Genomic DNA, 23,793 nt, shown 5'->3' with positions numbered 1-23,793 from the left:
CTAAACAGTTTGTAACATCTACACGACATTTGCCTGTACAGAGATGCGAACAAACTAATTTGATCCGCAATGAAATTTACATAAATTGCAAATAAAAGTCTTCAACGGAATTAGCCGTTTGCTTATGGGAAATTTATACAACGAATCAACGTAGTTCGCACGATTTTAGGAACGAAGGAAAAGAAACAGGGGTATAGCATGAATTCAACCAATGTCCCTATGTTCTAGAAACATTTCAGTTCCATTTTGTCATTCGAAACGAAGGTGCGATTCGATTAGGGGAAATTTATACAGCAAATCATCGATATTTGCAACATTCGAGGAGTTATCTTATAGATTTCAGTTACATTTCCACATTGTCATTCGTGGCCGCTTGCTTATGGGAACTTTTACAGAAAATCAATTTTATGGGCGTTATTCGAGGATTGATGGAGTGTGCAAAATGGTTAAAAAAGGAGTACAGCCAATGGACCCGTTTTCTAGTTAGAAATTGTAGCAGTTCCAATCCTAGAGTTCCATTCCTGGCCTGGTTCGTTTATGGCCTATTTTCACAGGAAATTACCGCCATTCCAGGAATGATGGAATGTGGAACAAGTGTATGGTTTTTATGCAATTTTATAGATACGAATGGCAACAGTTCCAGCCCCCAAACTCAATCCAAAAGGAATATAGGCCTTCGCTTGGGGGAAAACCAACCTTCGTTCAAGAAATGATGAAATGTGGAGTTGTGGGGTTACAATAAATAAGACCATATTATTACAAAATTTGTGTGAATTGTGCCACAGTTTTCGAAATGTCAGGTAATTACAAATTGTGTGTTTCAGCCACTAAAATATATGACACAATTATGTGGCTTAATTTTCAACGCGAATTGTTGTCGTTTGTTGGCCAATGCAACACGTACAATGTACATCCATATGTGAGGTAACCCCCGCAGATACTTGTGTGTGTGTCTGCCACATTTCTTCACCTTCAACGCTGGAATCAGCCAAGCAAAAACTTCGAATGCGAGTGCGGATCCGGATCCACATGAGTACATACTCGTAGTCACATATAACGACCCTTTAATGCATGAACATACTTTTTCTTTGGGCTGTATCTGTCCATCCGGTGGGGCAATCAGCGCCTTCTAACCGCCTCATCATCTGCCCCCATAATAAACTGCATAAATCTGGGTCCAGATCCTGCTCCTGGCGCTCCGTGCCACAGACAAAATAAAAATAAAAAAAACAAAAACATTGTGTCGATTGCGTGGGCGTTACCGACGGGAGGGAAATGCTATTAACTGGTCATACCCCCACGGAATGCCAAGAGTGGTTTTTTCTGCGTTTTTTTTTCTTATTTTGTTTGCTGTTGCTTTTGCTTTTTTATGGCCCTTCGCTTGAAGGCACATGGATACGTCGTCCCGTTCCATTTCCATTTCGATTTTCTCTTATTTTTTTGTTTTGTTTTTGTTGTTGCTTTTTTGTCTACGAGTCCGCCACATAATCGTATCAGCGGAAGATTTGTAATATGAAGCGGAAGAAATGGACGATAGTTTGTTGGCCGCAGACATTTTTTTCGCTTCTTCGTTTTTTTTTGTTGTTGCAACTTGAGTGAAAAATGCAAAGTCATTGTTGCCACACTCAATTGCCATGGGAATTTATGGAGCAAGGTGGTGCTTGGGGGGGCTTGAGGACCCACCTTTCCATTTATCGGGAGTAGAACCCTTATTATGCGGGAGATATATCTTAGGATGAGCCTTAATTAAAAAAAAAAATCGAAATACTTAATAAAATAAAAATACCATATAAAAAATAGAAAAAAAAACAATTAAATCTCAATTAAAAATTAAAAGATAATAGCTAGAAAAAAATAGAAATGAAATAAAAAAATCATTTTATAAAATACTAAAAAAACAAATATCAGCTAAAACATACTAAATACAAATACTAGCCGACATAACTAAAATTTTAGATACTAACTTTTAAATACATACAAGGTAATAAAAAAGCAGTAAATAAAAATACAAGCTAACAATACTAAAAAAAATACTAAAAAATTCCAAAAAAATACAACAAAAAATTCTAAAACAAAAATAATACAAAATACTAAATAAAAACTCTACAATATACGAAATAAAAAAGTACTAAATAAAAAATACGAATTAAAAATACTACAAAATACTAAATCAAAAATACTACAAAATACTAAAAACAAAATAATAAATAAAAATACCAACACTAAACAAAATAGCCAGTACAATCAAAAAAAATATTCAAAATTAAATAAAAATCCTAACTCAAATAAAATATGAAATAAATTTAAAATACTGAAAAACAAACAGCTGAATTGAAGGAAATCTATTACGTATCGTTTAAAAAAGGCCATAGAGAGAGAAATTAAGCTATTACCAGCCGTCACAGGCTTCATTCAAGGACACGAGTACCAAGGGTCTCTAATATCCTGCACGAATCAATGGCAAGTAATCTACAGCCATTTAATTTATGGACTTTAAAACTTCGTGTGTCTGATCCCCAGCTCAATAAAACCACCCGAATGGAGAGCCTCAATAAGCCTCAAAAAAGCCTTAACTGAACTTACAAATTAGATGCAATTCCGTGCAACTTTTTCAATATCGTTGTTTTTGTGACAACAATCCCACGACGCGGTTCCAAAAGTTAAAGCACTCAACAGAAAGAAGCAAAAAAAAAAACGGTCTGCGAAAAGTTTGCTGATTTAACCAATTTTAAAACACACACGAATGCAGACAGACAGACGCACAGCCACAGACAGACAGACAGATAAAAGTGGAGACAGACACAAAAAAAACACCATTCCATTGACCGCAGAACAGGGAAACAACACCCGTAAAAAGATGCACGGAACGGAAAGGACGGAGGCAACATCTGCAGCTGTGACCGGAGTGGGACCGGAGAGGGACCCTCCTCGAACCGAGTGAAAACTCATCAAACTATATTTTCAATAAATAATGACAGTCGATGGACCAGTCGGCGTCGGCACCCAGTGCCCGCCCCCAAATTGTGTGCGAGGGCTGCTCCAAATGGCGGCCATTTTGTTCGGACGCCTCCGCAACTTCATTGATTTTACGCCCTTTTTGGGGGGTAACCACAACCGCGACAAGCATAAAATTGAATCATAAAAAAGTCGAATATTAAAAGAAGACAACGATTACGAGTGCGAGTATGTGCCACATGCATATGTGCCACGCCTCTACGTGAGTCCCTCCCACATTTCCATGAAGCGAAAAACAAACAAAAAAATGTTACAGTTCTTTAATGTTTATTTTTGGGTTTTGTTTTTTTGCCATCAGTCAACTGACAAGTCAACAGCGATGCAACCTGCCCGGAAAAGCGGGAAAACCGGGAAAAGAGTAGACTTTCGAGTGGCTTTGCGGCCTAAACGAATTCTAGAGCCACTCGACGTCAGGTTCTTCCACATTTTCCTACCACTCGTACGAGTCCTTTTTTGTTTTTTTTTGGTCGACTTTTCCCTTTGTCGGCACATATTATAAATTGCACTATGGGGAGCCCGTGCCAAAGTGCCGTCGTGTGAATGGGCCAACAAAAAGCCAAAAGAAACAAAAAAAAAACAAAAGAAGAAGAAAACTGCACATATTGGGGTTATGCCTCTCGGTCTATAGGGTGGAGGGGTCATAACGTTTAGCGGAGGCTGGGGCCAGCTGTTGATGTGGCTAGGAGTTGCCCAGAGATATGGTAGACATAGATATAGTATATTTCCAAGTAAGATTCGCAGTGGGCTAGTGCAAGAAAGAGAGGGAAAGAAATAACACTTCTTACTGCTAAGATACTCTGTAAGAGGGGGAGGAAAAGGGGAATGTTTGAGTCTTCGAATTTATGCCACAAATGGAGGACCTAGAACCGCAAATCTCTGCTATAGAATACTTTAGAATACCATAAAACCTTTGCTAAGGAGTACATTTCAATTTTCTTCATTTATATGCATATTTTTCAATTTTATTTATTTTTATATTTTTATTTATTTTATATTTTTATTTATTATATTTCTATTATATTTTTTTATATTTTTATTTATTTTATATTTTTATCTATTTTATATTTTTATTTATTTTATATTTTTATATTTTTTTTATTTTATATTTTTTTATTTTATATTTTTATTTATTTTATATTTTTCTATTTTATATTTTTATTTATTTTATATTTTTATTTTTTCATATTTTTATTTATGTGTATTTCATATTTAAATTAATATTTCAAATATGTTTATATCAACATTTAGTCAATTTTTTAATATTTTTTAAGTCTTCTGTGTATTTTTTTATTATTAAATAAATATTTTAAATATTTATTTGATATTTTTATGAATATTCTTTTCTTTCTTTCATATTTAAATAAATATTCGGTGTATTTTATTCACATTCAAATAAATATTTGTAATATTATGTCATGAATATTTCGTATATTTATTGTATATTCCTATGGATATATTTTTAAATATATTTTTCATTATTAAATGCCTATTTTCCTTACAATTAAAACACAAATATAAACCATTCGCTTACCTCTTTTAACTCCAGAAATATCTTTTGCGTAACCTGAAAGTAAACCAAAAAAAAAAACCAAACTTGAGTTAATTTCATAAGTTTATTAATTATGTATGTTGCTGTGGAATTTTTTAATATTTTTGGGCAGATTGTTAAGCGTACAAAAAAACAGTAAGAGCCCACGAAGAACCCACTTATTCAGTTGTGAGTTTTGGCTTTTTTTACTCGCTTTTGTTAGAAGTACACGCAAAAGTATTCAAATTAAAAACCACTTCAGTGGGCGGAGTGTGCAGCGGGGCTGAGGATGGGGAGTGGCGGGTTTGGGGCAAAAGCGTTTCCTTCCTGACAGGCCAAAAAGGCAGAAAGAAGAAAACTTGTGAAGGGTTCGGTTCGGCGCCGCTCAGTGCTTTTCCTCAGACCTTTTGCCATGACAAGCGGCAAAAGGGAGGAAACAGCCAGAGCAGAGCCCCAATCTCAACTGTCATTCTCAAACATTAAAATGTCGGAGAAAAAAGGAAATCTCTCTCTCTCTCTCTGGTCAGACTTGCATTTATTTTACCTTTAAAAATGTGAGGTACAAAATTTTTATAATATTTTATAACATTTTTTTTTTCTTGGTTCAAGTTTTACTGGAATATAGTTTTTGCTGTGAAAAGAGATAGGCATGACAGCTTTTAATGCTAAGCTACTCTGTAAAAGAGAAAGAGAGTGCTCGTGGCAGCGACGGGAAATTATTTGCTACATTCTGGCTATAATAATTCTATACGACTGATGATAAGTGTGGCCAGACTTTAAAACCAGTGTGACCACCATTTATGAACAAAAGACACGACTTTTCTCTTGAGAGCATAATAATAATAATAACCTTTCATAACCTAACCTCCAATGGAATGGAAATATTCCCGCAAATGCAATGAATGCAAAATCTGAGGTTTAATTAAAATTCCCATGCACATTTAGGCACATTTTTGTTTCCGATGTAATGCGTTTTCATGCACAAATAAATTCATTCCAAACATTTCGATTGACCAATTATCATCGTTCGCATATTTTCGGGTTTTTTTTGGGGCTGTCACGAATAATTAACGCTAAACATGCAAAAATAACCAGCCAGGCGGGCATTCGCCACAAAAACTGCATCACAGCCACAACAATTCCAATCGACAATCAAATTTTAATTATTTTATTATTTAAGGCAGGAAACAAAAACTCGAAATAAAACCCTTGCGGCACAGCCACTCTGGAAGAGAGCCAAATTCAAGGCTACAATTTAAAGGAAAATTCTACTCAAAAAAAGCGGAGTTTTTTCCATTAAAAATTACCGGAAATGTGCTGGTGACCATTTCTTTCACACAGTGGCTTAGCAATAAAATTCTTAATGTCTGGCAATGCCTTCCGGCAACAGTCTTAAAGAAAATCAAATCAAATCCCAGCTGGCAGAAAATTTCAGAAAACTTCAAGATTAAAATACGAATAAGTTTTTCCCTATCTCCAAATATTATTTCCTGGTCATGATGGGATGTAAGTAGATGATTTAAGGACTCTGCAGGACTCTTTGATTCCTTGGATCTTCCCCTGTAGAACCTCCATGGACACATGAATTGCCATAGGCTATAAAATCTTTAGTTGGCAATTTTTATACTCTTAAAAAACTAATTCATTTCCCAGATTTTAATTCATTAGATGATATTTTTTTTTTGCCTGCTTTCAGGCACTTGGAAGCCAGGGGACAAAGGGACAGCCGACTGTCTTTTGTCTCTTCCTTCAGTCGGGAGTCGAAAACACTTTTTTTCGTAGCTGTAGGCACTTTAGCCCCCCACGCCGCCTCCCCTACCCCCCTCCCCCGCACGATGCACACAAAAGCTGCAGTAAAATGTCAAAATGCCAGGCAAAAAAGTTGCCCTGAAAAGTACATAACTACTTATATACACACACCCATGTACATGGGGGTACTGTCTGCCTCTGCCTCTGCCCCTGCCTCTGCCCACGCCTCTGTGGCTTGCAGGGCACTAAATTACTAGTAAATCCTGCGTGTGCATCCCAGCCACCATTAATTTTAGTGGCTGTCCTTGAGTGAATGTCCCTAAGTAATTGAAAACGAGTCCTGTTTTAAAGGGAACTTTAAATTTGTGGAATTTGTGCATCATTTTGATAAGAAAACTCTAGAATCAAAGATTTGTAATGGGGAACTTTTTCTTAGGTATTTAATGGGCACTAAAGATCAGTTGAAATGCAGGAAATAAAGTGAACAAAGGGTCCCCCAGTGTCTCTTTAACTCTGTTCCTCCCTCTCACAGAGCAGCTTAGCAGTTAGAGTTGCTTGCGAGCGGATTCGCTGAAAAGAGTTACTATTTTTTGGTAATTTCTTGAAGATTTTTTACCTAAAAAATTAGATTTACTGGAGGTTATGTAATGGGCATTTCAATATTGTCCCAAAATGTTATTTAGCCATTTTGGTAGACTATAGTTTCACTTCTCTTCACTTTAAATATTTAGTCTCAATATTCCGTTGTTAAGTTTAAAAAAATGCATATAAAAAAATGTGTGTCTAATTTTGTATCTTTTTTACCATCAGATGAGTGTAAAAAACTAATCTTAGAAACGCTTCAAGTGTACACTTAATTTATACAATTTTTATAACAAAATAAAATACTAATAAACCTTTAATCTTTTAAGATTTCACTCCACCACCATCTAAAATATTCTTTATTTTCCGCTTCACATATCATTTTTGTACAGAGCTCCTTGAGTTGTTCAGGAACGTTTAGGTTGTGATTTTATCAAATTCCAAATGTAAAATAAATAGCAATAATAATTGTAAAAAAAATTCTACATCCCATAAGCCATAAAAGTCCTTGCCGAGGGCCATTTTGCACTCCTCCGATGAGAGATGAGGGATCCAGTGGAGGAGATCTATTGTTAATGCTGCCCTGACCCAAGGCCCCAAGCGCCAAGCAATTTGCATGTGTAACGAGGCTGCTCATGACGATGCTGATGCCGATGCTGATGATGATGAACTCCACGCACTTTTTGCAGGAAATGTCAGTCAGATCGTTACACTTTCATTTCGTTTTCTATGTGAATGGCGGGGGCGCTCCCCCCCCTTCCATTGTGCGGCTCTGTCCATACATAAATCACATTTAAATGAACTGAAGCATACAGAGACATACAGGCCCTATTCCCCCTTCTTTATGGCTTTTGTTCCGTAATCGTTTTGACCAAAAAAAAGAATTAATATGTTTCCTGATGCCTGCAATTTGGTTGCACATTGTTTGTGGAAATTTCCTTCGACTTTTTAATTTGATTTTACACATTTTTTTGTCGCGGATTTACATATAAATTTATTTTCCTGTCTGTCGCTTTCAAAATAATATAAAACAATGCGAATATTAATTTTGCTTTTCGCGTAGATTAAAGCGCTTAAACAATCGATGGAGCTATCGATTTATCGATTTTTTTCATGCCATTTTTTCACTTTCGCATGTAGACATGATTTTAGTCCTATTTAACCCCTCGATAACTAGCGATAAATATCGATAACTACCCACAAAATCAGCAGATGTGAATGCTAGATGATTTCTGCCACCAATTCCAATGAAAATGCCATCTCTAATAACTCAAGTATTCATAAAGAAAGCGCACACAAATTTCCTTAGAGAAGAGCTGTTGTTCCTTTGTTTTTTTTCCAAATTCTGTTGAAATTTCTAACCGATTAAATCAAGTGTTCCAGGCAATTAAACCCAGACGAAACGGAGACGTGGGGACTACAATTTCATTCTGATTAAATTCGGGACAGGCCTCTGCCTCTGCACAGCAACTCTGACCAACTTGTAAATAATTGTTCCTTTGCTCCTCTCGGATGTGTGTTATGAAATGTGAGTCCGCTCGGCGAGTCTCATGTGTCGCTGTACGCTGGCGAGCGACTTAAATGCTGGGGCCACAACGGTCACACATGTTCCCCTCCCAGGGCCCATCGAAAGCCAGAGAAATTACGAGGTCGAGAACTGGATTTCTACCCTACTCTCTGTTCTAACAGCAGCAGCAGCAGCAGCTGGTAGGGGATGGTGAATGGTGGATGGTGCCTGCTGGCGGGTTGGGGGTTTTTGTGGTTTCAAATATCCCATTTTATATCCAGAGAAAATTCCAAGCGGTTGGCAATTAGTGAAATATATATAGTATACATCCTTGCAAGACAGGAATTAAGGTTTGTTCCAGAAAGAATATTATTTCAAATGGACTTCAAAAAGTGGGAATCTGGCAAGTTTTAAAATAAACCAACAAAAAGACGAAAGCAGCAAAAGAGACCCATTCCTTCTACCTTCTTCCTTTTCCTTCAAGGGCCGTCACCACATCTGCTCTCTTTCGAGGGTCCATCCGTTTGACAAAGCTGAACGTTCAACGTTTGCTATCTCTTTCTAGCGCTTGGCTCTCTGAGAGCGCAAAGACAGTGGATGGTCCTCACCACAGCGGACGACGTCCCCTTTTACTGGGTTTTACTTTTACTAAGTTTTTGGATCATATGAAGATCCCGAGAAAAAGTCCAAGAAGAGTCTGTGCCTCGCCGACATTCCTTGGGGGCCTCTGCCCATCGAAAACAAATTAAAATACAGCCTCTTTTCAACATTACTACCATGTGTTTACAATTGGTTCAATTCCGAAACGTATACATTTTCGCACAGAACTACATATATTTATGAATATTCCATTTGATTTTATTTTATACGACTTCTGTTGGCGAAGATATATTTGATATTTGTTGACTGCTGGGAGGTGGGTTTTTACGAGGAAAAAAAAAAACAAAAATGACTCCCCGAAAACGCTTTCAACTTGTATTTGCATTTGCATCTGGCCATGGCTGCCACGGGGGCATGGAGTCCTTCGTTTGGCTGCATAAATCAACAGATATGTATGTCGTGTGGGTTTTTTAGCAGTAAAATAAATATCAGGGCCATTAAGCGAATTAAAAAGAGCCAGGTACTACTGCGCACAAATGTATCTATGAGATAGAGATTTTGCTGATATATATATAGAATATTTTTGCGGAAAACATAACCCAGACACAACTCTTTTTTTTTGGCCGCAAAAAGTTGTTCCAGCGAGAACACAGAAGGCAGATACTTGGATAGATAGACAGGGATTCCAGATACAGATACGAGATACAGACAAGAGCATAATGAGCAGCATTAAAACTAATGAAAATCAACTTTGTCGGGGAGGCATTCGAAAGGGATGGATGACCTGGGGGCGGGGAGGGGCCCCAAGAGCCGTGCAGCATAAAAATGTCGACTTCTGTGGCAAAGCGTAGACACAATAAAAATAAAAGCAAATGCCGCCCCATCATCGACCTTCCCCCCTCCCCTGGCCCCACACCCCAAAAAGCAACAATAAGAAAATTGCGAGACAGACAAAGTGGAAAAACGCATAAAGATGGAAGGCAGAAGAAGAACGGAGTGGAAGGGCACAGCCGACGCGTTGTATGCCCTGCCAAATGCCAGGAGAAATATTCGAATAATTCTTAAAAATAAAAAATAAATTAATAAAAACAACAAACCAAAAAAACAAGTTAAAAAATAAAATTAATAAAAAAAATTAATAAAAAAAATAAATAAAAAAATATAATATATAGAATATAAATAATAATAAAAGCAAATGTACATTTGCTTTACATATATATTAACAAAAAAAAAATTATAAAATAAAATTTTTTTTTAAATAATACAAAAATTAAAAAATAATAAAGAAAAAATTAAAAAAAACAATAAAAAAAATTAAAATATAATAAAAAAATTAAAAAATAATACAAAAAAAATTAAAAAATAATAAATAAAAATAATAAAAAACGTGGAATATGGTACGTTTCAATATTGAAAATAAATATATCTAGAGCATATGTTAGATAAATCAAAGCATATTTATCTTACAGATAAAAAAAACACCACAAAAAATCCGCAGAAACTTAAAATTTTCAAACCCCTAAGTAAACCATTCTTTGGCGCCAGTTTTTGTTCAAATGGAAAAATCGTATAGTACATTTATTAACGGCTCGTTCGGGAGCTCCCTGAATGTATCTGCGCATCTGTAAATGTTACCGTATAGCACACACACATATGCACATAATTTGGTGCCCTTTCGAGCCCAAATGAATGCGAGTCTGCACTTGAATGTGAAATGCGAAATGCGAATGCGAAATGCGAATGCGAAAAGCGAATGCCGACACGAAAATGGGCTTCTTCTCTTAGTGTTCCCGTGTTCCGTGTTCTCTCCGTTTTCCGCTTTTTCCCTTTTATTTCCGCTGGCAAATGTATCTGTATCTGTATCTGTAGCCTGCGTCTGTGCATAATGTATCTACGTCTTGGCACTCGTGTTTGTTTATGCTTCCCCACCCACCCAAAAAAAAAAAAAACAATAAAAAGGAGGAGAAAAGAAAAGAAAAGTTTTTATGCCTTTGTCTGGTGGTCGTCTCGTTCGTTGCTTATGTACGAGTAAACCCTGTATATCCACTGTATCTCTGTGGCTTACCGCACAACTTTAATAATTTAATTAAATTCCACCCTGCCCCTGCCCCTGCCCCCCTCTCGAGGGCCTAGAGTACCGCTTTGATTGTTATTTAGGCCATTTGGCATAATGAGGCAGCATAATTCTCGCATAAAATCCAATTCAAGCCCATTTTTAGTTGGCCAACTTCGCGGCTTTCTGATTGAATTACGGCCCAACACTCATACGAGTACATATACATATACATATACACACATGTATGCATGAAACCATGACTCAAAGATGGCCCAAGATTAGAGAAAGTATCCAGATAAGAGTTCTCACTTTTTAAACTCCTACATTTTAACCCAAAAAACAATTCTTTTACAAGAAAAAACCGCTGATTTCAGCTGCGAAAAAGAAACAAAGGAAAAAGAAAACCTAGTCTATTAGAAAAATATGTGTTATTTATCTTTTGGATGCTTTTCTGGTCTGGTCGAGAAGTCGAGAACGTGTCGCTACGTGCTATTATCCGCGAGATGCTACAATACCGGATACGGAGAAAACAGATGCAATTTTTTCCTCTGCTTAAACTCAAAATTTTATTTACATTTTATTACAATTTTATTTGATCTTTTATTGCAGTTTATATTAATTTTTTAATTTTATTGCTGTTTTATATCATATTTTAGTATTTATTTTTTTCTATATTGTATTTTTGATTCTAAAAAATTTTGACTGGTAAAAATTATGTTGTTTGCTATAACTGTTAGAGCAACTTATACAACAATCACAGAAAATATTACAAAAGTAAAAAAAGAACAACATTGTCTCAAGGTCGAAAAATTTGGAGGGGGATATTATTTGGTTCAATTATCAATCCAGGTTTCTATTGCTTTTCATTTCAGTCCAATTTTATTCCATTTCATATTATATTTTATTCCATTTTATTTTATATTTTATTCCATTTTATTTTATAATTTATTCCATTTTATTTAATATTTTATTCCATTTTATTTTATATTTTATTCCATTTTATTTTATATTTAATTGCATTTTATTTTATATTTTATTCCATTTTATTTTATTATATTTGGTCTAAGTTTTATTTAATTTAATTTTATATTTTAATCATTTTTATTTCATTTTGTATTCTCTTTTTTCTCTTTAATAATATTCTGTATCTATAATCTTTTATATTTATCAATTATTATTTTTTATATTTTTATTATCTTGTATTTTATAATTCATTTCACTTAATCGTCAATCTGTAGACTCTTCAGACTATGATCTACCGATTCCACATCCATTTTCATAACCTTTAACCCCAGAAATAATGAGATATTCCACTCCATACATTCAAAATGAAATGCGGGATTCCAGCTGAAACCCAAGGCCCATCTACCACCTGCCGTTCGGATGGGTGCCGCCTCCACACTCGCCCCACTCGCGGCAGCAGCAGCTCCCCTCTGGAAAGCAGTTTACATCCCACAGTCGGAATCAGAATCCGAATCCGAGTCAAGAGTCAGTGTCACGCCCTGTTATTAAAGCTACTCATCAATTTGAAGTGCCCCATCCATGTGCTTGACTCCTCGTTCAGCCGCAGCTTAAGGGATCTATCCGATACGTGTATATGGAATATACTTTTATATACTTTTTATTTGTGTGCGTGGGTGTGTGTGTGTGTGTGTGGTTTGGCTCTCGGCAAACAATAAATGTCAGAAGCACATTCATGGCTGTGCGCTGATTGTAACACATTTCGCAGTGGGAGATACATTTGTAACTGGCAGATACAGGACACAAAGGAGTCTATGTCTATCTATCATCTGAAGGGGAGAACCGATGTGCAGCGCACATTTTTGTTGTGGCAAAATTATCCTTTGGATGCATTCAAATCCATTTGTATCTTTGTTCCATGAGAATTTATTCTTTTCGTCAATAAAACCCTGGAAAAAGTTGTTCAACTTCTTTTGATATTAAAAATAAATAATACCTCTGTAAAATACCCTTTCGAGCGCATTTGAATCTCGTGGATTCGCTGTACAAATCTCCCATAAGCGAACAGATGCACCAGGGGTATCCAAAACCAAAAGATCCAAGATCCCTGAGCTTCATTTTCGTGCACTTTCCTCCGAAAACGGCACGACATCTCTGCCTATCTGCTGTTGTTTTTCAGCCGGATTTGCACTTGACACGTACCGCAAATAAAGCAAAATAAAACAAAAGAAAATGGCATAAATGCCTCCGTTCCTCCAATCCTCCACATTCCCCCCTCCGTTCATGCCATTTGGCTCCGGTGCCGTGCTTATCAATAAGCCATAAATAGGTCTGACTCAAGAAATGCATTATCGCTCGGGTGCCGAGAGGTCAGAATAATTGGAGAATATGTGCGACATTGACGGGGGCTAGTGGGTCGAACGGTGTACAGTGTACAGTGCGTTTCATGGCCATACAGAGGAAACCAAAAGCAAAAGCAAAAGCAAAAGCTGATGGAAATGAGCCGCAGATTTAAAGAAAAGTCGAAAAGAAAACCCATGAAGAAAGTGAAGCAAAAAAAACCCATATTTGTTTCAAAAGTATCTGTATCTTTGCTCTTAGCTGTAGATTTATCTGTATCTGTATGTTTTCTTCGTTTCAGCTCTTTATGTATCTGTATCTGTGTCTCTATCTCTAACTGGATAGATGCAACTCCTTGGTGCATGGATTCGTATCTCAAAATGTATCTGCATTTTCTTTTTTGCTACCTATAAATGTATCTGTATCTCTGCCTCTTAGTACATGTATCTGTATCTTTTCAATTGTTCACAGCTGTAGATGTATCTCTATTTTAATCGTTATTCGTAGATAAATTTGTATCTGTATCTTTATGTTAGTCATCTGTAGCTTTATCTTCACTTGTAGCTCTATCTTCTCTCTCTATCTCTCTAGCTTTATCTTCATTCATATCTCTAAATGTATCTGTATCTCAAAACTGTTGCTCTAAAGAGCACTGTTTTTTTCTCCTCATGTATTTGTTGCGCTTCCGTTTGTGGCTTTGAGGGCGACGATAATGTCAGACCAGGAAAAACAGAGTGAGAGTGGGAGGGAGAGGGAGTCCCTTTTCATTCCGATTGTATCTGTTGCACATATGTACGTTCGCCCGTACCGATACAGATACAGATACAGATACATTCTGCATGATTTATAAGTTTCTTTTTGTAGCCCACACAAAACAGATAATGCCAAGACATTGACCTTTTTTCCGCTTTGAAATACCAAAAACAAACACACAAAAACTTGTCGCAATTTTTTCCCTTTCTCTCTCTCTCTCTCTCTCTCTCTCCCGGTTCTCGTTCTCTTGTGTTGTTTGTTGTCAGATTAGCCGGCCAGTGGCCAAGTGGATAAACCAGTTTTCGTTTCCTCGTTTTGGGCTCTGCTTCTTGGCTCGACTTTGGCTAATTAGCTAAGAGCTGCTGCTGTTGCTTTTGGCCCGGCTAAGAGGCCCTGCCCTGCTTCGAGTTTTGTAATGTTTGACCTACGAGTAAAAGGCATCTTTTTTTGGCCAACAAACAAATTAGTTAAAGTGACTTTTGAAATGGCCAAAAGATATAGTTATAAGGCAGATAAAAATATGTATAACTTTTGCTTAAAAACTAGCCAATAAATGTTTCTTTTAGGCCATTACTTGATGATGAAAAAATTGTGAAAAAAAACCTTTGAAATTATACTCTTTGCTTACTCAATGCTTGATTTCTAAAAAAGTAATTTCTTTTATTTATATTCCACGTATTTCACCATAAAAATGGATGATTCCATTCGGTTTCCCCGACATTTCCATGACTCACTTCTCGCTTGAGTTCTGAGAGTTTAACAAAGAGTTTGCTTTGTTGTACGTATAAAAGATACAATTACACACATATGTACAGTAATATATGTTGTTAATAGAGACCGGTTGTTAGGGAGGGGGAGGGGCGGACCTTGACACCTGCCCGTAAGCAGCGGAATCAACAAGCGAATAAAACACATAGAAACGAAGGCAATCTCCAGCTTCGTTTGAATCTCTCTTCTTTGCAGGCTTTCCATAGCCGAAAGGGGGTAAAACAATTACCAAAACAGGATACTAAATCCGTCAAGAGAGCCGAACCACCCTCCTGCCGACCCGCCCCCCCCAAGGAGTGTGTAATTATTTTTCCTACGCTTTATTTGTGGGGTGAAAATGTTCACTTTATTTTCCGCCTGATTGGGCATTTGTTTCAATGTTATTTTGTTGTCTTTATACGTCCTTCCATTACGGTTAATCTTCTAGTATAATGGCTTAAATTTAGTCGTTGATTGTGGGTCAAGTGCGGAATAAATTTCATGATTATTATTATTAATTTGTGAAATCTGAAGCTCAAGGTTACATTTTTAAACTTCAATATTACAGTTTTTATCGGAACTTTATTTCCAAGATTTTTTGAAACCTACCAGCAACACATTTCTAGCTAGAATTTCACATTTTACAATCGCCCACAATATAAAAAATTACCAATATTATAGAAAACGTAATATTTGATATTCTCTTGGACTTACCATTTACGATGATGATGAAAATGATCGACACGAATGCAATGTTGAAAGCACATTTTGAGGACATTATATGTGGCGACTGGGATCCAATGTGGTTGCAGGGGGAATCAACAGATTCTCTGTTTGTTGTTGGCGGTTAGATTGGGATTTTCACGTAACTTTTGTGGCAGTATGGCTCTATTTTTTGGGGGCAGGCACCTTTGTGGGGGCTCTGGGGCTGGCTGGCTGGCTTAGTGGGGGAATTTCAGCAGCCCTGCCATTAACCAGTTTTAGCACTCACACATATACACGCATGGATCGGGCACCAAGTATTTTATTCTTTTTTTTTTATTTAAAAACAAATAAAAACCGAAAACAAAAATTAAACACTTTTTAGCTTATTTTCTTAATTTTTTTGAATTAAAATGTCTTTATATTTGTTGCTGTTAAGAAAAGGAAAACACAGAGGGGGGGATAGTTATCGCTTTAGTGGAAAAACATGAAACAAATAAACAAACACAAAATCAAAACCACACAAAGAAACAGCTTGTATTGGACTCTCACTCGCACTTATGCTAAAGGGCCAATTATGACGCACTGCGCAGCTGCAGATCGCAGGGAGAGATAGAGAGATCCAAAACCACCGAGAGAGCACACAGCGGAAACGTAACAACAGAGAGGGAGAGCAAAAACAAAGCTAGCATAAAAAAGAGGGAGAGTAAACACAGCGAGAGCGTGATATCAAGAGAGTAAAAGAGAGTACAGGCAGCTGGAGCGCAAACGCAAAAAGTGCATTAAGTGTAATTATTGTTGCTGGTATTTTTTTTTAGGAAAAAAAAAACAAAACAAACAGAGTTCAAAACCAAACACAAAGCCAAACAAAGTAAATGTACAACATTCGCTTTTATTCGCTTATTCTTTCGATTTATGGCACAAGTTTTTGTCATAAAATTACTAAAACATTTTCAGCTAATTAAACTTTGTTGTTCTCTCTTCCCCCCTCCACCACACACACACACACACACAAACACGCTGCTTTGTTGTGGCTGTGTTCTTCTTCTTCTCTTTCACGCTACCAGTTCTTCTTCTTCTCCTACTCTTTCTCCTCTTCTTCTTCTTTACGCTGCCGCCTGTGCCTCCGCTGTTGTTGCTACTGCTGCTGCTGCTGCAGAGCGGGCATTAAATGCGTTGAAATGCAGCCATTTTGTCTTTGGCAATTGGCACTCACAAGGGGACTCATACGCCGCACTCCCGATTCCCTATGCCGCTTCCTGTTCTGCAGCGCACTTGTTAGTGGTAATCACTCGATTATATATACATCATATGTGTATCATATCTGGCTAATTATTCAGCTCCAATATTTATTTATTTCATTAACATACGGGCACCCACTCGCACTCACACACGCGCGCGTGTTCCGACTCCCGCGGCTTTTCTTATTCCGAAAGAAAACGCGCGACGGCTCCCGTCCGAACGAACACGTCGATGGGTTGTTGGGTGTTTTGTTTTCAACTTATTTTTCTTCTTTGCACTCTGATTTCTTTTATTTTGTTGTAAGCTTCACATTCTGACGACGACGCTTAAACGGCACCAGCGATTTCACAAGCGCGCGAAACGAACCTGCCTCGACGAGCAATCAAACTGTAAAACACGCTCTTCCACGCAGTTGCTTATTCTCTTTCGAGGCACAAGAAACAAGCCGAGAGCCACAGTAACAAGCAGAGAGAGCAATGGAGAGAACACGCGCTAACAGCTGTTAAAATAACAAACCTGCCTCGACCAGCAGTCAAATCAGTGTGACCCTTAGTAATATACCAAAATACCGTCTTATTTTTAAAATATACCGTAAATATACTGACGAATTATTAAAGCTCCATCTTACATATTCCTCAATTTTGATATTCCATGGAATATTACTAGCTATATAGAACCCTCAGCCATGCCCACATAATTTTACCCGATTAATAGATGAATTTTCTACTTGACTATCTTGTTTCAAATACTGGCTTTTATAGGCTTTGTCTAAAAAAAGGTTTTAGCGAAAAGGTCAAACAAAACAACGTAACAGAGTAATAGTTCCTATTGCTCAATTTTGATATTCCGTTGAATAATTATCGCAAACTAGGATGTTTAGCTTTGCCCACATAGTTTTCTTCCATTGTTGAATAAATTTTCTAAAAGACTAACTACTTTTCAGTACTCCCATTTATTGTGTTTTGACTAAAACAAGATTTAAACAAAAAAATGTATCAAAAAAACACTGGCAACAGTGGTATGTTAATTTCTTACATGTTGCTGGTATTTGCAGACTGTTGCTTGTCAACCGATGTAGGGAAATTGGAATACCCTAGTTTTCCAAACTGTTTTTCAAACGTAATTAATGAAGAAATTTCCTCAAATTGATATTTTTTAGACGTATTCATGCATATGATTAGTTTCCTGTATATACATATAGCCCGATTCCGATACTCATTCTTGGTCTCCATAAGAAGACAATTAACTGCAAAATTTAGTTATGATAGCTTTAAAACAGAGACTGACTAGTTTCTCCATATAGTGGAGCCAGATGACAAACATTTCCTCAGTTTTACAATATCCATATTCCAGGGTTTGCAATTGTGGGACATGCTGCTCGTTTTCTCGGCATATGAGTCTGGCCCATACAAATATAATGCTGCCAACGGTACGTCAACATGTTTCTGCAGCAACATGTTTTAAAATGCATTTTTTGAAACGATAACGTTTTTTTTAATATGATATCGGTTTGACAAACATTTCTGACGATTTGCATTGGTCAAATGTCAAATTCATATTTAAAGTAAATTACAATATCAATTTTAATACCGAATGTCTCCAGCTTTCGGCTATTACGATGGCTGACCATAAATTATGGAATGGGATTGATTGTTGCTACCGATTCATACCGGTTAAAAGAGAGCGAAAAAGAGAAACAAGCCGAGAGAGCAGAAAAGAGAGAAATACTCGTTAACAGCTGTTAAAATTACAGTGGCTGGAATCAATGACCGAGTGACAACATACCAAAGCGGGAAAATACTAGTGACCTCTGTTGCTAGTATGGCTCAAAATTAACAAAGAATACTTAAAATATTTTAAATAGTAAAATATCACTTATATTTATGTAAATATATAAATATAATATATTCACTTAAATATATTTGTGGTTAAACTCTAGGTATCAATTATTTGAATTACTGATAAACCACCTGTTGGGGTTTTCGCTTAGTATTTTTCCATAATGCGTCAACAATTACATAAAAGACTAGCTGTACGAATCGAAGGTATCTTAGTTTTTTGATTCGATAATTTTTAAGTCTTATTAATCTCCCATATGATCCAAAATTCCCCAACTTGGCGAACAACTCCCCCTTGCAGTGGTGGTGTTTACCTTTTGAGAACCTTTTTTTTATACATTTTTAGTATTTTTGTACATTTGAAGACGCGTTAGGGAGTCACCTCATTCTGCTAACACGCCGGTGTAGAAATCGTGTAGAAGTCCCATGTAGAGCCATGTCGCAGGGCTCAAAAACTTCAATTTATCGACAATATAAATGAAAACACTGAAACCAAAAAATGTGCTATTTTTGGGGTGCCTTTAAATTTATTTTATAGGGTTTATCCATTTTTGTCATTAAGTTTTTGCGTTGCTTTGAAATTGTCGAAGCCCTGGCCCTGGTATTTATAGTATTTATCGATAGAGCAACAGCTGAGATCGCCTTTGAATTCAATAACAAGTGTATTTCAATGAATTAGTTATTTAACTAAGAAACTCAGCTGAAATGCGCAATTATTGACAGCCTTAACTAAGCCCTCGAGTTCGGAACTATTTGGAAAAGAGTAGGTTCCAGCATAACAACCTAAAACTGCACGCCGAACCTGCTTCGACTAAGAACACACAAGCCTCTGTTAGTATTGGTAAGGGCTTCCAACAAATTGCGCTGAGCACAGCGAAAACTAAAACCAAACTAATTACAGGTTCAATAGGGGGCCCCAAGGTGAAGCGCTAATGCGACATCAACATTACCGCGTGGCTGGAGCTGCTAGTGATTACACTAAACCCTTTTCAGCGGAATGAATGGATTCCTCAAAAATGCACTGACTGGCCAGTCCGAGAAGATATTGAGTACGCCTTTTACTTTCAATCCTTGTAGTTAAAACATACGTAATGGTGGATATTTTCCGCAGAATAGAACACAAAGCAAGAAGCGAAACGAAGGAAACAAATGGCGCACTCACGGAAAACAAAACGAGAAAACGCTGAACGCGAGAAATCTTGTAGCACCGATGGAGCACCAAATGAAGAGGAAGTCAACTGTTCAAGATAAAATCGAGGATTGCTGGAAAGTCGTAATGGATTATCTCAACCTCAGCCTCGCTTCCTCGAACGTGTATATCGGAGAGATGTTCAAGAGATACAATCGGTGCAAACGTATTGAGGAATTAGTATTTAGCGACTAATGTCTGAAACAACTGTTGCAGATTGTTGGCGGAGCGGAGAATAGGAGCGGATGGGAAGATCTATACATCCTGAAAAAGCTCAAAGCCTTGGGCGATACTCTGGGAACTCTGTGGCAGTGGCACCCCAAATGACATTTTCCAGATAAAGGTCAGGGGAATAGAGCCGTTCCAAGTGCCCTGCGTATCGGATTCCTCTGGATGGACTGTCATCCAGAGATGAGTGAACGGCAACGAGCACTTCAGTCGGCACTGGGCAGACTACAAAATGAGTTTCGGAAACCTACGGGAGAACTTCTTTCTTGGACTGGAAAAAATCCATCGAATGACCCTGCTACAGCCTCACGAGTTGTATATCCAACTCCAAGATGTCAATGGAGAAACCAGCTATGCTCGCTATGACGATTTCAGAATAGGGAGCGAAGAGGTTTTTTGAATTTTCGCTCACAAATCGTACTTACGTGTATCATTTATTCCAATAGATTGCATTTAAATCCATTTTGCTCATTCATTTTCAAACAATTTCTATTTGGCGCTTAAGTTTGGTGGGACTTTTTTGGGATTTCCTCTGATGGGATTTTTCCTCGCCAGAATTTCCCTTTTCCCTACTCATACTCACTTACGTTTTCTTACGTCTTATGTCGCTGGCAACATTGAGCAACATTTTTCATACCCTAGGGAAATAGATATTTTAGAACTTTTACTACGTACGTAAAAGGATATGATATAATTGAAGAAATGTTTGTCATCAATTTAAGATAATTTCTTTATTAATTACGTTTTAAAACAGTTTCTTCATATTATATTAACCAAATAGGGTGTACCTATACCTAAACTCCGATTGACGTGAAATTTCATATTTACTTATGTATTTTGCCGCTGTTTTTTGTTGACCCTTTTTGTTTAAACCTTGCTGTAGTCAAAATACAATAAATAGGAGTACTTAAAAGTAATTAATCCTTTAGAAAATTTCTTCATCAATGGAATAAAATTATGTGGGCAGTGCTAAAGATATCAGTTAGCGAGAATTATTCAACGGAATATCAAAATTGAACAATAGGAACGATTATTCTGACGTTTTATTATTCTCGATTGACCTTTTCGACCGTTTTTTAGACAAAATCCAATAAAAGCCAGTATTTGAAATACGCTAGTCAAGTAGAAAATTCATCTATTAAACGGATAAAATTATGTTAGCATAGCTAAATGTCCTATCTAGCTAGTAATATTGGACGGAATATCAAAATTGAGGAATATGTATAATAGAACTTCAGTTCGTCAGTATATTTACGGTATATTTTATATTTTGGTATATTTCCGAGGGTCGGACGGTGTATTTTAACTATAAGTCCGCGGACACACTGGCTTGTGCTGTGCTTTTCTGTCTCGTTCCGTCGTTCCGCGTCTGTCCGCGTCTCCAGCCGTTCCTGTGAGTGCGTGTGTGTGTGTGTGTGAATGTGCCTGTTCCCGTGCGTAGGTGTTGGTCGCGTGTCGTTGCCGTTGCCGCTGCTGCCGCCCGCTGCCTCTTTACATGTAAAGCAGATTGTGCAAAGGTAAAGCCAAAACCAAAAGCAAACAGCAAACGGTAGCAACAAAAGTGAATACAAACATAAATAAAACAACAACAAATACAAGTTGTGAAATAGTTTTAGCCGCGGCGGCTGTCGCTGTCGGTGGCAAATGGCAGAGACGATAAAAAAAATAATTCTTAACATAAAACAGGTTTACTGTGCTACCAGCAGAGTGCGAGTGGGAAAGAGAGAGGGAGATGGAGTGTGTTTGTGTGCAAATGTTTGGCTGCAAGGTCCCCACTGTGCTGCACAGTGGGCAAACCCTAATGTGCCCCACTGTAGGCTAGAACTTGTTTGGAGACCGAAATCAATGTGAAGAACCGTTTGCCCGCAAGAGCCGTTAGTTTTTCGTTGCCCCGAGGCCCCCCCTGCCAGCCCCTTGCCGATCAAATTCCAGGCAGCGCCATCCCCTCCTCAACCCCACCCCCACACACACGAGTCTAAATCAGCTGGCTCTGCAGTCGACGCAGCTCGGGGCAGAGGCAGAGGCAGCGACCGAGGCAGCACCAGCTGCGGCATCGGGCACCTAGCAACAGTGCGACGACCAGGAGCGGACTCGAAGCCGTCTTCAGCCTTATGGGGCACGCGCATGGTGAAACAGGAAATCGGCAATAGTTCCAAATGGTAGCGGCACTTTTTTTTTGTCTACATTGGGCGCCCACCACACAGCTCCAGTCCAGCCCTGCCTATCGCTGCCGCTGCCCCCGTCAGCTGTGCGATCACTGCGCAGGCGCCACACACAAACACTGACGCACGCACCCGCATACAGCAGTAGCAGCAGCAGCAGCAGCAGCCACAGGCACAGGCAGAGTCTCGTTACTGCCTGACTTTGGCCTGCAAAAATTGCATTGCTGGCATCCCGCTCGCACTCATTTACTTTGGCAGTAATGCTGCCGGAAAACGGTTCTCGGTTCTCGGCTGTCGGCTGTCGGTTCTCGATGCTTCGGCGTTCGTAGGTGTCCCCGTAGTCCCGTAGTCGGCAGTCGGCTTTACATAAGTTGACATCCACAAAACGCACAAAACGCTCTGACTGTGGGGGCTCCTGGGGCTTCAGTGACCGGCTGCAGGTCCTTTGCTCAAGTTCTGGCCGCGCTTTCATTTCCACATTTCGAAATCAGCTGCTGCCCGTGTGTGACGTCTGGGGGGCCGCCTTTTTGCACCACACGTACTCGTTCAGTTTTTTCCCCCACGGGATTTTCCTCCTATTTTCCTGTGTGTTTGCGATTAGTAGACGTAGTTTTTTTTTGGGAAACCGGCTCTCTCAAAAGGCTTGCCTTAACCATCATCATTATCATCGTCAGCCGCGTCGACAGTTGCTGTTTTTTCAGCTGTTCGCTTCGACTCGAAAAAAGTTGTTCAACTTCTTTTTTTTTTTACTACACTTTAATTTGTCTTTTTTTCTATTATTTATCCCAACTATTTGCCGTTTGCGTGGGTCACTTTCAAAAGCGTTTTTTTCGTTCCTTTTGTGGTTCCATCATAAGACCAAAAACTTGATTTATAATCGGTACGTGCGGCCAGCAGTAAATCAATAAAACAATATAAACCCAACCAAATCAATTAATTTATATACAAACCGAATGCAGTCAAAGTGTTGATCGAATATCGAATAAGACAAAAGTATTAAATAAAATCAAGAGAGAACCAACCGGCCACCAACATGTAAGGCAAGGCAGGCAGCTCAGCAAAGTTAGCTTTTGCCCCCGCTCCCCTCCAAAGATGGCCGCCAGGATGTGCAGCAGTAGCAGCAGCAGCAGCAGCAGTGTTTCCATCGTCATCATCTAGGTGCAACAGCGTCCAGAGCAGCAGCAGCAGCAGCAGTTGCAGAATCCATGCAACATACCCACATATACACAGAAATACATATTTCCAACGCACACTCTCGCATAGTCCACTCTTAAAGGTGAGTAGTACTTAAAGTTTTAAGTTTTAAATACTCTGCAGTCGTAAAAATTGGGTGAACGAAGAGTCCCTCGATTTAAAGGCCAAGCAGAAGCGCCAGAGATTTTTCAGGATTTTTTTATGGTATCTCCTAGCAAAAGTGGCAATTATTAATGAAAATCGATGGCATATTAATAGGTACAATCCAAATAGGTAATATCCACAGATTTCTAAGGAAGATGGGGCTCTATAGTATATAATAATAATCCAAAATGGCAATCAAAATGAAATACATTTAAAATTGCATTCAGGAGAAGTCTTATTCAAATAACCAAAAGGA

At 38.0% G+C, this 23,793-nt stretch overlaps 2 protein-coding genes and 1 long non-coding RNA gene across 9 annotated transcripts in view; 2 read left to right on the top strand and 1 right to left on the bottom strand.

The window, feature by feature from the left end:
* Positions 1-17,271, bottom strand: part of kuz (zinc-dependent metalloprotease kuz) — a 115,892-nt gene extending 98,621 nt beyond the window's left edge. For 2 of the 5 annotated variants that reach the window (XR_004469522.1, XM_033380850.1), the window contains exons 1-3: positions 16,757-17,270; positions 15,553-15,971; positions 4,547-4,579 (exon numbers count right to left, since the gene is read on the bottom strand). Coding sequence is in view for 2 of the 5 variants with exons in the window: in XM_033380850.1 (XP_033236741.1) it covers positions 4,547-4,579; positions 15,553-15,616 (97 nt within the window). In the remaining 3 variants the exon portion in view is untranslated. Of the gene's footprint in view, positions 1-4,546; positions 4,580-15,552; positions 15,972-16,756 lie in introns of all 5 variants that reach the window. The other 3 variants (XR_004469523.1, XR_004469524.1, XM_033380849.1) reach the window with 3 other exon arrangements.
* A 1,938-nt stretch (positions 17,272-19,209) lies between these two features.
* On the top strand, positions 19,210-19,908 carry LOC26534005 (uncharacterized). 3 transcript variants are annotated; one of them, XR_004469333.1, is made up of 3 exons: positions 19,210-19,451; positions 19,522-19,669; positions 19,732-19,796. It is a non-coding gene; the product is annotated as an uncharacterized lncRNA (long non-coding RNA). The 3 variants fall into 3 exon arrangements; XR_001450917.2 differs by having other exon boundaries at positions 19,211-19,461; positions 19,737-19,908; XR_001450918.2 differs by having other exon boundaries at positions 19,213-19,461.
* A 2,639-nt stretch (positions 19,909-22,547) lies between these two features.
* Positions 22,548-23,793, top strand: part of B4 (imaginal disc development protein B4) — a 50,027-nt gene continuing 48,781 nt past the window's right edge. Inside the window, exon 1 of the mRNA XM_033381072.1 lies at positions 22,548-23,475. The gene's annotated coding sequence lies outside the window, so the exon portion shown is untranslated. The remainder of the gene's footprint in view (positions 23,476-23,793) is intronic.

Source organism: Drosophila pseudoobscura, chromosome 4 (assembly GCF_009870125.1).
Source record: "Drosophila pseudoobscura strain MV-25-SWS-2005 chromosome 4, UCI_Dpse_MV25, whole genome shotgun sequence".
Taxonomy (NCBI): Eukaryota; Metazoa; Arthropoda; class Insecta; order Diptera; family Drosophilidae; genus Drosophila; species Drosophila pseudoobscura.
The sequence above is the reverse complement of the archived record's forward strand: the minus strand, read 5'-3'. Positions and strand labels throughout refer to the sequence as shown.